The 14171-nt window shown below is 43.4% G+C and overlaps 1 protein-coding gene across 4 annotated transcripts in view; it reads right to left on the bottom strand.

The window, feature by feature from the left end:
* DDX3X (DEAD-box helicase 3 X-linked) overlaps window positions 1-13548 on the bottom strand; it is a 35782-nt gene extending 22234 nt beyond the window's left edge. For 2 of the 4 annotated variants that reach the window (XM_084626707.1, XM_084626708.1), the window contains exons 1-5: window positions 13395-13548; window positions 10820-10874; window positions 9299-9349; window positions 3649-3783; window positions 1312-1435 (exon numbers count right to left, since the gene is read on the bottom strand). In XM_084626707.1, coding sequence (XP_084482833.1) covers window positions 1312-1435; window positions 3649-3783; window positions 9299-9349; window positions 10820-10874; window positions 13395-13439 — 410 coding nt within the window. In that variant the 5' untranslated portion in view covers window positions 13440-13548. The remainder of the gene's footprint in view (window positions 1-1311; window positions 1436-3648; window positions 3784-9298; window positions 9350-10819; window positions 10875-13394) is intronic. The other 2 variants (XM_084626709.1, XM_084626710.1) reach the window with 1 other exon arrangement.
* Window positions 13549-14171: the final 623 nt, after the last annotated feature.

Below are 14171 nucleotides of genomic sequence, written 5' to 3'. Positions count from 1 at the left end.
AAAGTTAGTGACTGATATTTTTTGGGGAAACCTTAATAGTGCTGCTTCATACATTAACTGTTCAACTGTTTGTAAACAAGAGCATGGATAGCCTAATAATCAAAATAGGAAGCTAATTATAGGAGTTAAGAATTTTTTTAAAATACTGTTACTTAAGAAGCAAGTTGAGAGAAACAGAGTTTACCTGAGGAATGGCAATTCAGAATTCTCCCTTTACCTGAGTTTGAATTACAGGTTTTAGTGGACACCTGTTCTAGAAAGGTGAGAGTTTTGTACAATGGGGAGGCACATTAAGCAATGTTAATTCATTGAATGTACTTTATAGTAAAAAAATTCACAACTGGCAAGTTTAACTTGCTCCTACATTTTATTCCTCACACAAATAGAAATTTTCCAAACTGAAGTACACATGGCCCTTTGTCATGTCAATACGTGCATTATACAGGCAAGCTCCCTCTTTGTAAAATGGGCTTTGGATAAAAGGTAGGAAAAAAAAAGTCCTTACCTGGGTTGCATTTAGTTTTAGGTCTGGTAAACCACGTTTGAGAAAATTCAGGATACGGGACTAACGAGTCGAAAAAGGTCACTCTCACCACACTTGTGCATACAAACATGAGGTGTTTAGAACTGACCAAATAAAGGGAGAGAACCTGCAAGAGTCTTGCCCAATTGTTTTATTAAATTCACTCAGATTGTTCTCAGCTACACTTTTAAAGAGAAAAAAATGAGAACATTCTAACTTCAATTGTGTCATTTTACATTAATCACTTCCTCCCGATAACTAGTAAGTGTTCATCAATGATGCAAGCATCCTATTGCCATTTCCACAGAAGTGGCAAATCACTACAACTCAAATATCATTAGCTAGTCCAAAGACTCAAGCCAATTCACTCAGTATTTCTCAACCTTTGTGCTGGCAACCCCCTGCCTCAAGCTTGGGGCTTCAGCTGCCCTGCAGCGTAGGGCTCCAAGAATCCGCTGCCTCATGGGGCTGAAACCATGCACTTTAGTTTTGTGGTGCCCTAGGCAATTGCCCTGCTTCTTACCTGCTAATGCCAGCCCTGCTTACAACCCCTAGGTTGAGAAACACTGCTTTAAAGTTATTTACAACCCTGCCTACCCTGAAAGGCTAGTTTTCCAAGCAGGGTTCTCATTCTGCTGCCCCAAATTAATAAGTAGCCCTGTTTCCATGTCATATTGAGACCTGAAGCTAGAGTGTGGCAAGATCACAGTTGTACCATAAAACTGGTATTAGTGCAGATGTTAAAAAAAAAAAAAGTTTTGCACTGCATGGAGCAAGAAGATACTAACCTGCCTCCTCTTGACCCATTCCCACGTTCACTGAAGAAGCTTGATTTTCCACCACGGTCACTCCGAGCACCAAAGCTGCTGTATGCATCCTTGTCTCTACCAGAATTCCACCCACTGTCAAATCCTAGACATGGAAAAGAAAAGGCTTACTTTTCTAGTCATAAAAAGTCAGTACGTCTCTGTTCAGGGTAAGAAGCCAATTTCAACACGCAAGAGACTCCTTTCAATCTAAAGCCACCATGAAGGTGCACATGGGTTAGGAGCTAGCCAAAAAGAAAACATCGGAGTGTATTCTCCCCACCCCCACACTTTAGTGATTTAGCACAGGAGAGAGATTTCAGACACATGGCTCGCTATACTCATGTAATTAGAGGATATTGGAAAGTTGTACAGTATTAACAAAATGACAGGTCAAGCAAGAGATTCACATTTTGGAGTCCAACTATGCAGTTATTTAAATCTACACTACACAACTTAAACACAATGACTTAGTACAGGGATAGTGAAAGTATGGCTTGTGAGCCACATACAGCTCTTAGTGTTGAAGTGTAGCTTGGAGCCGCCCCCCCCCCCACACAAATTCTCCACCTACCAGATGGAGGGTGGGCAGGGAGAAGGGAAGCTTGGGACCTCTGCCTTACAGCAGGGTGGTGGGGTTGGGACTTCTGTCCAATAGGGAGGGGGTCTTGGAGTTTCAGCCCCATGGAGTGCACCTGCCAAGGCTTGGGGCTGTAACAGGAGCAGAGCTGAAGCCCTGAGCCCTGTCAGGTGCACCCCAGCTCTTGAATTCTGAGACTGTTGTATGTGGCTTGGAGTATCAGTAAGTGTGGCTACCCGACTTAGTATAAAATAGTCTCAGTATGCTGTGCTCATAACATCAGTACCTGAATTGTTGCAGTTTAAAAAAGCCCCAATGGAAAGCAAACTGAGCTCTAATTTACTAGTCTAATCATATTCTGGGAAGGAATGTCCACAGGTACTTAATGAAGCCACTCTTCACCACTCCCCAGCCATAGTATCTCATTCCTTACAGTTCCACTGTACTGCAAATAATAAGACACCCATGACTGGCTCAATCGCTATGTTATCATACATTGTTAACAAAAACGAACTACTAGCAAACTGCTACCCTTGAAAAGTCTAGCTTTGGAGTTGGGGAATCAAGCAGATCCCCCCCCTTCTTGTGCATAAGTCTGAGTTCCAACCTCCCTTGGCTGCTGAAAACAAAATTTCTCCAACCCCTACAAGAAAAGCAGGCAAAACTCCCCAGTCCCCACCCAAAAGTGAAGGGGTCAGTATGTCTGTGTAAAATGATATCTTTGCATCCAGAAGTTTTGCAATTGTGACCTGTAGGATCTACTTTGAATGAGCCTTCTGACCTTCAAGAGCAGGAAAATCAGACTACAGACTGTCCCTATCTTTTTTTGGCTACCTGTTTTGAGACAAGAAATAAATACTACGTCAAACAACTCCCCTTTCCTGTAAAGACACCAGGAGGGTTAAGAGTGAAATATCTAATATGAGACCACAAATGCTAAAGACAGATTTGCAGATGTATGGAGTCATGAAGAACAAAGTTAAAGTTTTGTGATAGTTGTAAGTAATTCAGAGAGACTAAAAGCACTGACACATTGGTTTTGATTTGGGAATAGTTCTACGACCATATTTGCATTTTGGTCAGGCAACCTGCAGTTTAACATCTCAAAAACCTTTATTAGCAAGACAGTTTAATGACTAGAAAAGGCACCCCTTACACACAAGCAACAGTATGCTGTCATTTTGTGGGTGCTTTCCAGGGACAAAGTTAAGAATCTGAGATTTTGATTACTCCACTTGAGCTAGAACACTGGTTTGTAGTTATGGCACTGGACTGGGAACAAGGAAATCAGTTTAATTCCTTGTTTAAGTACAGACTTCCTGCATGACCCTGGGCAAGTCACTTTGGTAGCATTTCTCTCCTTTTAGACTGTAAACTGCAGCAAACTCCCACCTCTTGTATTCTCCATTTACAGTGTAAACTCTTCAAATCAGACCTTCTATCCATGTATAATGTAGCAGCAGCAAACAATGGCATCCCAATCTCAATTAAGGCCTGTAAGCCCTACTGCTTGTATCCTGGTAGGTGAAGACAAGCAGATCAGCACTAAACCAGAATTTCATAAGCCACAAGCATTCATGTGAGATCTGTCTCAAATGCTACAAACTTAAAGGGAACTGAAACTTTCAGCAGTGAAACTATTCTAAAGTTATGGCAGAGTAGTTCTCATCAGGTCTCCTGCAATTTGGTGTGGAGTGCAATTGGCTGAAAGGTGACAGTTTAATAATCCCCTCGCCCACCTCTGTCATCATGTCCAGATCCTCCTCTAGATCCAAACCCATTGCGATCACGATCATAGCCATTCATCCGGCTGTCTCGGTCATAGCCATTCATATAGGCATTACCTCCGCGACCAGAGTCCCAGTTGGGGGAATCTTTGGCAGAGAATAAAAAGTGAAACAATTAAAGGAAAAATGTCACTCATGCCAGTGAGCAGTTTGCAAGCTCCATAGCACTAATCCAGAGGTGGTGTGTAATCTTTACTGCCAGAATGCAAAAAGCTGCAGCAATACAGAATCCTTCCAAAGACAGGGGATCCTTTTAGGTTGCTATCCTTAATTGGGGTCACAGGCCACCTATTGGGAAGGATCCATAGCAAGAACAGTTTCTAGTTTACAAAAACTTGTTCACAAATTGTTAACTCTTATTGAGGAGATTCCAAACTCAGCCAAAATCAAGTCTGAGTTTGTTCAAAAGGCTTCTCTGAAAGCTAGTTTAGTTAGATAGGTCAGAATGTTAGTGACCTGGAGCAAACATCAAGACTATCCTGTGCACTATGGTTATTGTCATACTTAAGTTGGAGCCTGCTGCAAGAACTCTGGGTTCTTGAGAATAGCTCCAGTACTTCATATGAAGATAATTGAAAAATAGTAATTGAAGGAGATTTAAGATTCTCCCCTCCAACTTTATGTGCTCCTTAGTTAACAGGTTAGAATAAAGGAAGCCTGACGGCTTGGTTTAAGAGTCAGGAAAGCCAGATTTTAGTATGTTACACAGGATGAACTCCTAAGAATTTTGGATTATTATGTAGTATACTGTGTCACATAAGCGAAGCTGGTTAGTCAGACAAGCCTTACTAGCAAGGCACTATTGGAAGACAGCTCACAGTAAGAATGGTTTTGAGAAAGGGGAATAAATGTGGTTAGCAATGAATCAACGACTGGGTCCAGAGAGTTAACAGCTACATTAATGGAGAGGTCTCAATTGTTAAGATTTCACTGGTGCAGAAAGAAACAGATCCTAGGAGGTGAAGATTTTGATATCCTCATTTCCGATATGGAATGATGCAGCAAGACATGGGCATAGTGAATTAGTTTCAGCAAGGTTTAGACCCAGTCTCACTACACAAAGCTGTGCCAGTTTTAAAAGTCAGTCCAGCTTTCAATTGAAATAGCACAGCTTTGTTTCAACCAGGCCTTAGTAAAGAGATATGCAGCCACTCAAAGACAAACATCTATACCAAGGCAGTCAATGTCATACTAGCTAGAGAAAATAGTATTCAGAGAGAGTCTTCACTCTGAGTGAATTGTAATCTTAAACTTGTGAAGGCAAGCAGAACAGATTACAAGTTTAAGGAATGAGCTGTGCAGTTAACGTGCAAGAACTAGGAGACAGTATTTTAAATGGTGAACTACACTAGTGATGAAAGAACATGGCAAGCAAGATGCAGGATTTTACCTAGTGTCATTTATACCCATGCAAGTGTCCAAGTTAGACGGTACACACTTTCCTCCACATTAGGAAGTGCAACTCAAATAAGCCAGTGGAAGTCAATTTTAACTTTGAGTCTCATTATGCATGATGGCTTTCATCAGTTTCCAAATACAGAGAAGTCTCAAACCTTGGTGCAAATAGAACTGCAATGTTAGAAATAAGAGTCTGATGGGAGTTGACTTACTCTGCAAGTGTTTGTTGAGTCCTTGGCTTTATAACTATTTACAGGCAATCTTTGCCAAAGTCATTTTACAAGGCTTTCCCAGTAATGGAATGGCAACCTTTCATCTCCCAAATTACTACTAGACCCCATTGCCTCAGACACCAGTTCTAGAGAAAGCCATGCTAAATGTTGTACTATGGTATAGTAGACAAAGGCTTAGGGGGAAAAACAACAATTTAAAAAACCCATCAAACATGCTTTTAAACCTACTCTTCATCCATCCGTGGTGATTAAATGCAGAATGGTGCTGACTTAGGGTAGTTGTCCTTTTAGCCAAATTAGCTAAGGATAAAAGTCTACAAGGGTGCCATTTCTTACCAGTGTAGCCCCACTGTACTCATGAAAAGCAAGAACTCATCTATATGCATGTCTTTCTTCTGCTTTAGAATTGGTATAAAGGTTACCATTAATTACAGCCCATGAACAATAGCCAGCATCAAAATGCTTTGTTTTGGAAGCTTGCTTGGATACCAGATACATGTATATTCTTAATATGTCACTTTAAGGTAGTTAAATATATCTTAGGTCCGTAGAAGCTGTTAAAAGTGTTACATAAAAACATTTTAAGCCAGGCAGCAGATAGTATACATGTATATCCAAAACAGCTGAAATGCTGTCAGCAAGGACATGGTTACCAATTTATTTAAAATGAAAAAAAAAAAAGCAAATTCAAATATCACTTGTTAGTTCGTTAAGTCACTGCTGTATGGCCAGTTCCAATTCATGCTATAGAATAGCATAGTTATACATCATTGCACTGATGATATTGACTTACAGCTTCTTGGTAGTGGCCCTGAATTGGAATGGTGGTTTTTCATGTAGTTACAGATATTTCCTGTCGTAAAGAGAGCCATGAAAACTCCAGGGATATAGCAGAGTCAAAACCAAAAGGCTTAAAGAAAGCTTAAGACACAGAATGTATTCTATTATTTCTCCAATCAAGCATAGTTCCATCAACCTGATGATCAAAGAGGCATTACAGAGAACCTAAACGTACAGAGATAAATTTTAACTGCCTGGTATGGCTACAAAAGAAAGGGGGAAAGACAGATTTCCCTAGAGGACAGACAAAATTCCACAAGTTAAAGGCTTTTGTTTTCTCCCATGCATGCCACAGACAGTGGCTGGCACATTCATGAGTCAGCTGAACAGTATAGCATCTCATTTCATCCAGTAAGATTGAACAGTGATTTAGCCAGTTAGTGATATGTAAACCCTATTAAAGAGCAATGGTAGAAATCTTTCTTTAAGTAGTATTATCTTGGGCCAGCAAGCATTTGAATCACTTCCACTTCAGAATTACTTGAACACTCTGCCTACTCCACCAGAGAAGAATTTGGTAGCAAGATGGTCTCCGTAGGCAGTTCAGAAGAGGATTTTAAGGATGTACCCACATTAGAAATAAGGCAAATGCAGAAGTAGCTCTCTTCTACCCCACAACATGGCCTTGGATCCACAGCACCAGGACTTTCCAATCAGTAACTGCATCCTGAAGATTAGAAGCTATGTATTTTTTGTAACAATCTTGGAAGCAGGCTAGAGCATTTTCTGCCATCTGTAGTAAGGTGAAGTAGTGGCATCCCCATAATCTCAGGGCTATGCCATGGGTAAGTTTGGAAAGTTGTGGGCTAAAGGGAAAAAAAAATCTCATGTCCATAAGCAATGACAATGGGATTTAGAATGAGTTACCATGCATAGAAGGGGAAGTATCAGCAGTACTTTGGCTCCACCTTCCTGTAGCTGAGCAGTCAGGGAGGTTTGGGACTTCAGTCTACTAGGTCTGGCCCATCCTATTACTTATCAATTCATTATTTATATGCAGTATTTTCAATTTAAACATGAATTGACAATTTTCTTTACCAGACCACTCTTCAGCCCCAAAGGCTCTACACATTCCAGCATATTCAACTGATAAACAGGCTGACTTGGTGCTGCTTTAGGCAATGCCTACCTAGGGAAAAGGTGTAATTTAATGTTAAGGTAAAGGTTAGTCATAGTATGGGGGGGTATGCTTCAACAGCCACAAACCTGGGGATTAGCAAGTGCTCTGCTCAACAGTTTTAACCTTGAATTTTAGAAGTGCTTGCAAGCAGAATAAGTCCGTTTATGGTTTGTGCTAAATGGCTCCAGGAGTACTAGGCTGAAAGGTCAAATTAATTTCCATTTCAGTATCTCCAAAAATCAATTGGTGCCATTATCCCAGGAATACTAGTACTTCAGACTACCTAATGTTGAGAAGTGAATTAATACAGGGATCTCCAGAGTTCACTAGGTTATCAGAAGTTGCTAAGTCAAGTAGCATTCAAGATGCTTTGTATTTGTTTTAACTAGTCAAGATTTGACAATAAAAATCTATTTTAAGTCATACTCTTGTAATTAATGAATAACAGAATACAGTTTATGGGATGGATTACTGTTGTGGTTTTGCTAAATTTAGCACGATACCAGATTCGAGCTAGTCAGTCTTCTTTCCACTAGCAAGTTGCAGGAAGTAATGTGACACAGCTGATTGCCAGGTTCTGTAGTTTTAGTTGCCCAATTCTAACTATTAGGCCAGCGGTCAGCAACCTTTCAGAAGTGGTGTGCCGAGTCTTCATTTATTCACTCTAATTTAAGGTTTCACATGCCAGTAATACATTTTAATGTTTTAGAAGGTCTTTCTATAAGTCTAAATATATAACTAAACTACTGTTGTATGTAAAGTAAATAAGGTTTTTAAAATGTTTAAGAAGCTTTAATTAAATTAAAATGCAGAGACCCCTGGGCAGTTGAGTGCCACTGAAAATCCCCTCGCGTGCCACCTTTGGCACACGTGCCATAGGTTGCCTACCCCTGTATTAATCCATTGTCAGAAATTATGCCCGTGCCATTTTTGCTCTACCTGTTCAAGTGGATATCATGTCCACACTCTACTGCAGTGGAGTGCAAATACCACTCATTGAGCTGTTTGAAGGACTTACCTCTTTCAGACTCACTAAGATAGAAAAGAAAAATGGAAGAAGGCAGGATTCCCCTCCTATGTATTACACTGACAGAGATACAATTTCTATGCTTCCTCCCAAACTGTGAACTATCCATAAATAGGTAAAGATTAGACAGCTTCATTTTATCTGATGCCTCACAATTTTATTATACCGTAAGCAGCCCTCTTCATAAGCCATACATAAACCACAGTTTATCATATATTCCATGTTTCCCTATGGCAGCAGGAAACAGGTGTGTGGTTTTGGACCATAGGAAAAACAACAAGGGTATACCACGGATACTGCACTGCTGCTATTACCCATGGGTTTGTTTTTTTTAAAAAAAGACATTACACAGAATCTTAACTGAAGTGTACCAGAACCATTTTTACTACTCATGCCAGCCAGCAACAGTATGTACGGAATCAAGAAGTGCCTCCTATCCACAGGAAAATGGATCCCGACTATATACTTCCTCAGAAGCGACAGCAGGAGTGAAGTTAAACTAATTTTGGCAGATATCACACTGCACTTGAGCTATCCCCACACTAGCACCAATGAGGGATTAGAACCCAAACTGCTGACCCCAGATCACTACAGCAAAACAATCATTTGTAAGACTAAGAGTCCATCTTGCTTCAACATGGTCCATTTGTTTATGACCTACGCAACTTGGAAGCTGATGTAGTCTCAGGCTCCCATTTCACAAGTAGCTTGGTAGACATCCTGTGCAGTATAATCAAGTGACTGTTCAACTACAACAAAGATCAAATTTAGTGTTTAAGCTAATGATGCAGCCAATGAAAGCCAAGGACTTGTATGACTATGTAAAGAACAATCTAGCAGTATACATAGTCATTTACACTATGAAGAGTAGTGTAAAAATATCTTACTACTGAGATGAGCGTTCAATCATGATTGGATACTTGCAGTTGTTCTTTGCTGTATATTAGCATTAATTAATGCCACCACATTAACAAAAACACATACCCTGTTTTGAAGGTTCTCTATTCCGTAAATGAGGAGGAATGTATCGACCTTCTAAAAAAAGGAAAAAAGAAAAAACAGTTAGTTTTGTTCAAGAACCACATACAAATGTGTAGCAGCAACATCTGTTAAAACTGGTCTTCTCCACCAAAAGGGTCTTTATCCTGAGAAAAATCTGGTTCAACTACCTGCCTTAGTCAGGGGACTCTTCATACAACCACACCATCCCAATTAAAGCCCATAGAACCTGCCTGAATTCTAGAGGCTTCAAAAGCAGCCCAAGACAATGCAGTTATGACAGGCATTGTGCTGTACACTGTTTCACAAGAATGTATTTGCCAACCCCTTCTATTCAACACAAATGTAATAGTGCTATGTGGCTTTATGGCTTCATAGCAGAGAATTGGCTGGTTCTCCAGTTTTCCTTGGTCAGTGGAGTTTGGCAGCATTTTGGCTAGCTAGATTTGACCCAACCCTCTCCTCTGACTTTCGACTTCTGAGACTAAGGGTAGAACTCCGTTTTAGCATGTTGACGCTTCAGGAAGCATTGGCCTTACATAATACCATTTTAGAGGACTTTCCCTAGTAAGTCCATTGAAATGCTTCTTGCTGGCCTCCCCAATAGGGACCTTTCAGAAAGGACATCTTGTTGCATCTCTCTAGAGAATACTGTTTATTTGGTGGGCTTGAGTATAGTATAGGAAGATGTTCTCTCTCTATAGTACTCTACTACTTGAGCATCATCAGTCTCATACAGATGCTGTCAGGAGATGTTGATGTCTCTAGATATCCAGAGACAACCCCACCCCTTTCAGAGTACTACTAGAAGCAAAATGATTGCTCCTTTGCTCCCAATTCACTACGTCAGCAGAAGAGAACACCAAGCTACCCTTGCTTCATAAATGTGAAATCCATTCAGTCTAAAGGAAGATTCCCTACTGACACCACCCATATCAGGGCCTCAATCCTGTGGTGCAGTTAAAGAGCCTCCCAGAAATGCAATTAATTCCATGTGCCAGAAATTGCAATTCATGTCTTCAAAGCATCACTTAACTGACAAAGTGGAAGTAGACTGGCATCCCAGAACCACTATGAGAAGATGCCTATGCAAGACAAGTAACAGCCCCAGTAGGCAACTAAATTTGAGAGTTGAAGGGCCCCTCATGCAGCTTAGCTTCTAACTAAATGCCTGCTTCAAAGACTTATGCAGTGGTGAAGACCAGAACAACTAGTCTCAACCTTGGAGACCAGCTTCTGTCAAGTTAAATCCTTAAGGATCTGAATAGGTTTTGCCTTTAAACAGAGAAGTATTAACCCATGCTACTCATTGATTCAGTGCATCCCTTTTCCCCACCAAAACAGTCAACCCCTTTGATTTCCCTCCTTACATTAAGTCACTTAAAATAAAAGCCCAGAAACAGGTTGTTTTTTAAAGCTGTACATAACAACCAACAGCTATTTTTCTACCTATGTATCTGGGTATAGCCAAAAGAGAACATGTACATTTTTAAATTATATACTTACTTGCTGTGCTTCCACCACTCTGAGAGTCTGAGGAATTCAGGTCTAGACCAGCAAACTACCAAAAAAAAAAAAAACACACAAACCATTCCTGTAGTTTATATTAACACATTGCCATCAATTCATATCATGGCATTAAGAATTAGATTACTAATGAAACTTGGGTTGCTATTTGGAGCACTGGAGAGATTCATAAGAACAAATAAGCTTCTAATGTACAGGAAGAACAATTGTAGAAGAGTTGAGAATGATCTTTGGTCCTATTCTACTTCCACAGCGCAGGGAAAATTCACTTTTTGAATGCCTTTATACTCACAAATGAAAAGTGCACCACATGCAATGGCTGCTTGGTAACCAGAACTTAGCTCCCAGCACTTGCAATTCAACAATTAAGATTATCAAACCAAAAACTGCCATCATTTCCCTCTTATGCTACTAAATTTTCTTTAGGACCATGGGAACACTTTAGAAAGCATCCTTGCAGCGTTTTCTACAATGAATATCAAAGTTCCAAACACACAATTTTAAAAAAACCATGGTTGTGCCAGAAGTGGAAAGAGCACAGAACAGTTTTAAGGCACAATAAATAAAGTTTGATTTTTGTGTAATCATATAAGATGGCTGTCTTCCTGTCACTAAACTAAACAGTATGGGGGTAAGGAGCCACTGCCTTAGTAACACTTGCAAAGTAACTATATGGCATTCAATCTAGGCCTTAAGAACTAGAAAAAGGTTGGTTTAGAATTTTATTTTAAGTTTTCTTTTACAATAGAAAATACTAAATTGAAAGATTAAAATATATTCAGTGGGTATACAAGCTTTTGATACAGGTACATTACTATGTGTTAATGTATTAATCTGCCTGTATTCGTAGCTTTGTTTTCATCTATATTAACACAGGCAAAAAAAATCTTGCTATTACAAGACAAGCTGTGATTTGCCAATAGTTGTCACAAATCGAGATTCAACGTGGAGTGGGGTTAGGTAGCCTACTAGTTGCACAAACCAACTACCATTTATAAAAAAAATTCCGAGTAAATCTAACTCCTGGAAAAGCTGAAGTACATTTAAGCCTGCTTACAAGAATGTCTACAAGTGTTCGCTGAAACCACGATTGTGTAAGACGACAATTTTTTTTTATTTAAGTGGAGATGGCATGCTGCCAAAAGCCAAGTGGAAGAAACCTTCCATATGCACACTGTTCTTGATGTCACTCTATGTAACTTGCATAAGGGGGGAATGTTTCCATTTAGGTAACAGATGCCCAACTCCCACTTCAAAATAAAATTTGCTAATTTTTTTCCAATCCTATGCAAACAAAGTACACAACATATGGGCTGTTAGTTTCAGAGGTATGGTGTTTACACTTGCTGCCCACTGACACCACTGCTGTGACAAGCAAGCGTCACTCCAAATTCTGGGGACGGGATCGGGGGAGAAGGTAACCCAGCGCAGAGATTTCTCCGATTTGGAGTTTCAATTGTATCCTTAACACGGCCTGCCATTTTAACCTAAGGCTTATGGACGGGGCGGAGTCGGGAACCGCTGCAGCCGCTGTCCTGGCTTTTCCTCTCGAAGTAGGTCAGACAGCCGGTCCCGGCTCCGAGGAAACACGTGACCAGTTGCCGGATTAGCCGGGAGGCTGCTCCCTGCAGTATCTGAAATCCCCGCCTGCAGCGCTTGCTGCACCGCCGCACTGAGATGGCTGCCGCAATGGCAAATGCCGGGAGGAGGGGAGCGGGTTCCCCGTCACAGCGCCGCCCAGCGAGGGCCAGACTCGGGAAACGAGCGAGCGCGCAGCGCGAAAAAGCAAGGCCAGTCCAAGCAGCTCCCCGGGCTACTTGCCCCGCTTCCTTTCCGCGCTCCCAAAGCGCTGCTGAGGCACGTGGCCAGAGTCACTACCCGACCCCGCGGCACGAGTACATTAGACCTGCGGGCCCCTAGCGACTCCGGGCTTACCCCCCCCCCCCGTTAGATGCGGCCACCAGAGGCTCCGCCCGCGGGGGGAGGGGAGGAGGCGGCAGCGCGAAGCCGGGTCCGCCCGTGACACTCGCCGGCAACGTCTCAGATACGTCCTGGCTCAGCTGCGTCACTGGGGCCCAGGCAGGAGCGGGCGCGAGAACAAAGAAACCCCCCCCCGCCCCCAGTCCCGGAGCGCGCGAGACAAAGGCCCGGCCCAGCCCGCCGCCTGCCTCCGTCACTCGCACAATGGCCGCCATTGTCGCCCCCCCCCCGCCCGCCCGCCGTTCCCCGCAGCCGCCGCCAGGGGTGCCGGCCTCACACAAAAGCCGGGCTTGGGGCCTGCTCGCCAGGCCGCAGCGACACGCGCAGCCCGGTGGCCGGGAGAAACCTCGATCCCTCGCCCCGGCCCCGCGATCGAGACCACCGCGGCGATTAATCGCAACAATTAAGTGCGCAAGAAGCCGGCGGGGGGAGGGCTAAGCAAGAAAAAATATCGCGACGTCATCATCAAGGATTGAGGCCGAGTTCGTAGGTTTCAGGATAATCGTGACTCGATGCTACTGCTCCCTCCTCCGCCCCCATCGTCGCTTATCTCGCGGCCCCGGCGGTCCCTCACCTGCTGGTCTAGACTGAGGGCATTTTCCACCGCCACATGACTCATAACGAGCGATCGTCTCGGGAGGTCGCGCTCCGCGTCTAGAGAGTCAGATTCGCCGGGTCTCGAACTCGCTGCTGCTGCCGCTTGTTCACCTCGAATCGTTTCGCCTCTCTAACTGAAACCCCCCCGGCTCGGCCCGCCCCTTATATACCCCCGCCCCCTCCCTGCCAGCGTGCTGACTTCAGCACGCAAACTACGCCCCCTTTCGGCTCGCTCCCTTCCCCCGCCCCTGCAGCAAGGATCCCGCGAGAGAACCGGCAGCTCTCGATTAAGGGAGGGGAGGAATCCAGAACTATCGCGATATCTCTGCAGGCTCGTCCCCTCGGTTTTCGATGGAGGAGGCTTCGGAGACGTCGCGCGAGATCTCCTACCATGGGCTTCTATGACCCCAAGCGGAGCCGCTCGGCTTTCCTGGAGGATACCGCGAGATCACCTCCTTAGCTGTCCCCTCACACCCACCCCCGGATTCCAGGAGAAAAGACTCCCGAAGTATCGCGAGATATTTTCGCTTTCCCCGCCTCCCCCCTCGACTCAGAGCTCGCGACAGCGCGCAGTCAGCCCTTCTCTCGCGCGGTTACGGAACGTTCTCTCCAGAAGGGACCCGAATCTAGGTCACGTGGGCGGCCCGGCGCGGGCCAGCCGCCATGTTATGAGCTTCGCCGGCGCTGCTGCGCAGGGTCTAATGGAGGCGCGGCCCGGCCCAGGCTCGAGCGCTGCGAGCCGCGGTTGGGTGCG

The sequence above is a fragment of the Lepidochelys olivacea genome (assembly GCF_965140295.1).
Source record: "Lepidochelys olivacea isolate rLepOli2 genome assembly, chromosome: 1".
Classification (NCBI taxonomy): domain Eukaryota; kingdom Metazoa; phylum Chordata; order Testudines; family Cheloniidae; genus Lepidochelys; species Lepidochelys olivacea.
The sequence above is the reverse complement of the archived record's forward strand: the minus strand, read 5'-3'. Positions and strand labels throughout refer to the sequence as shown.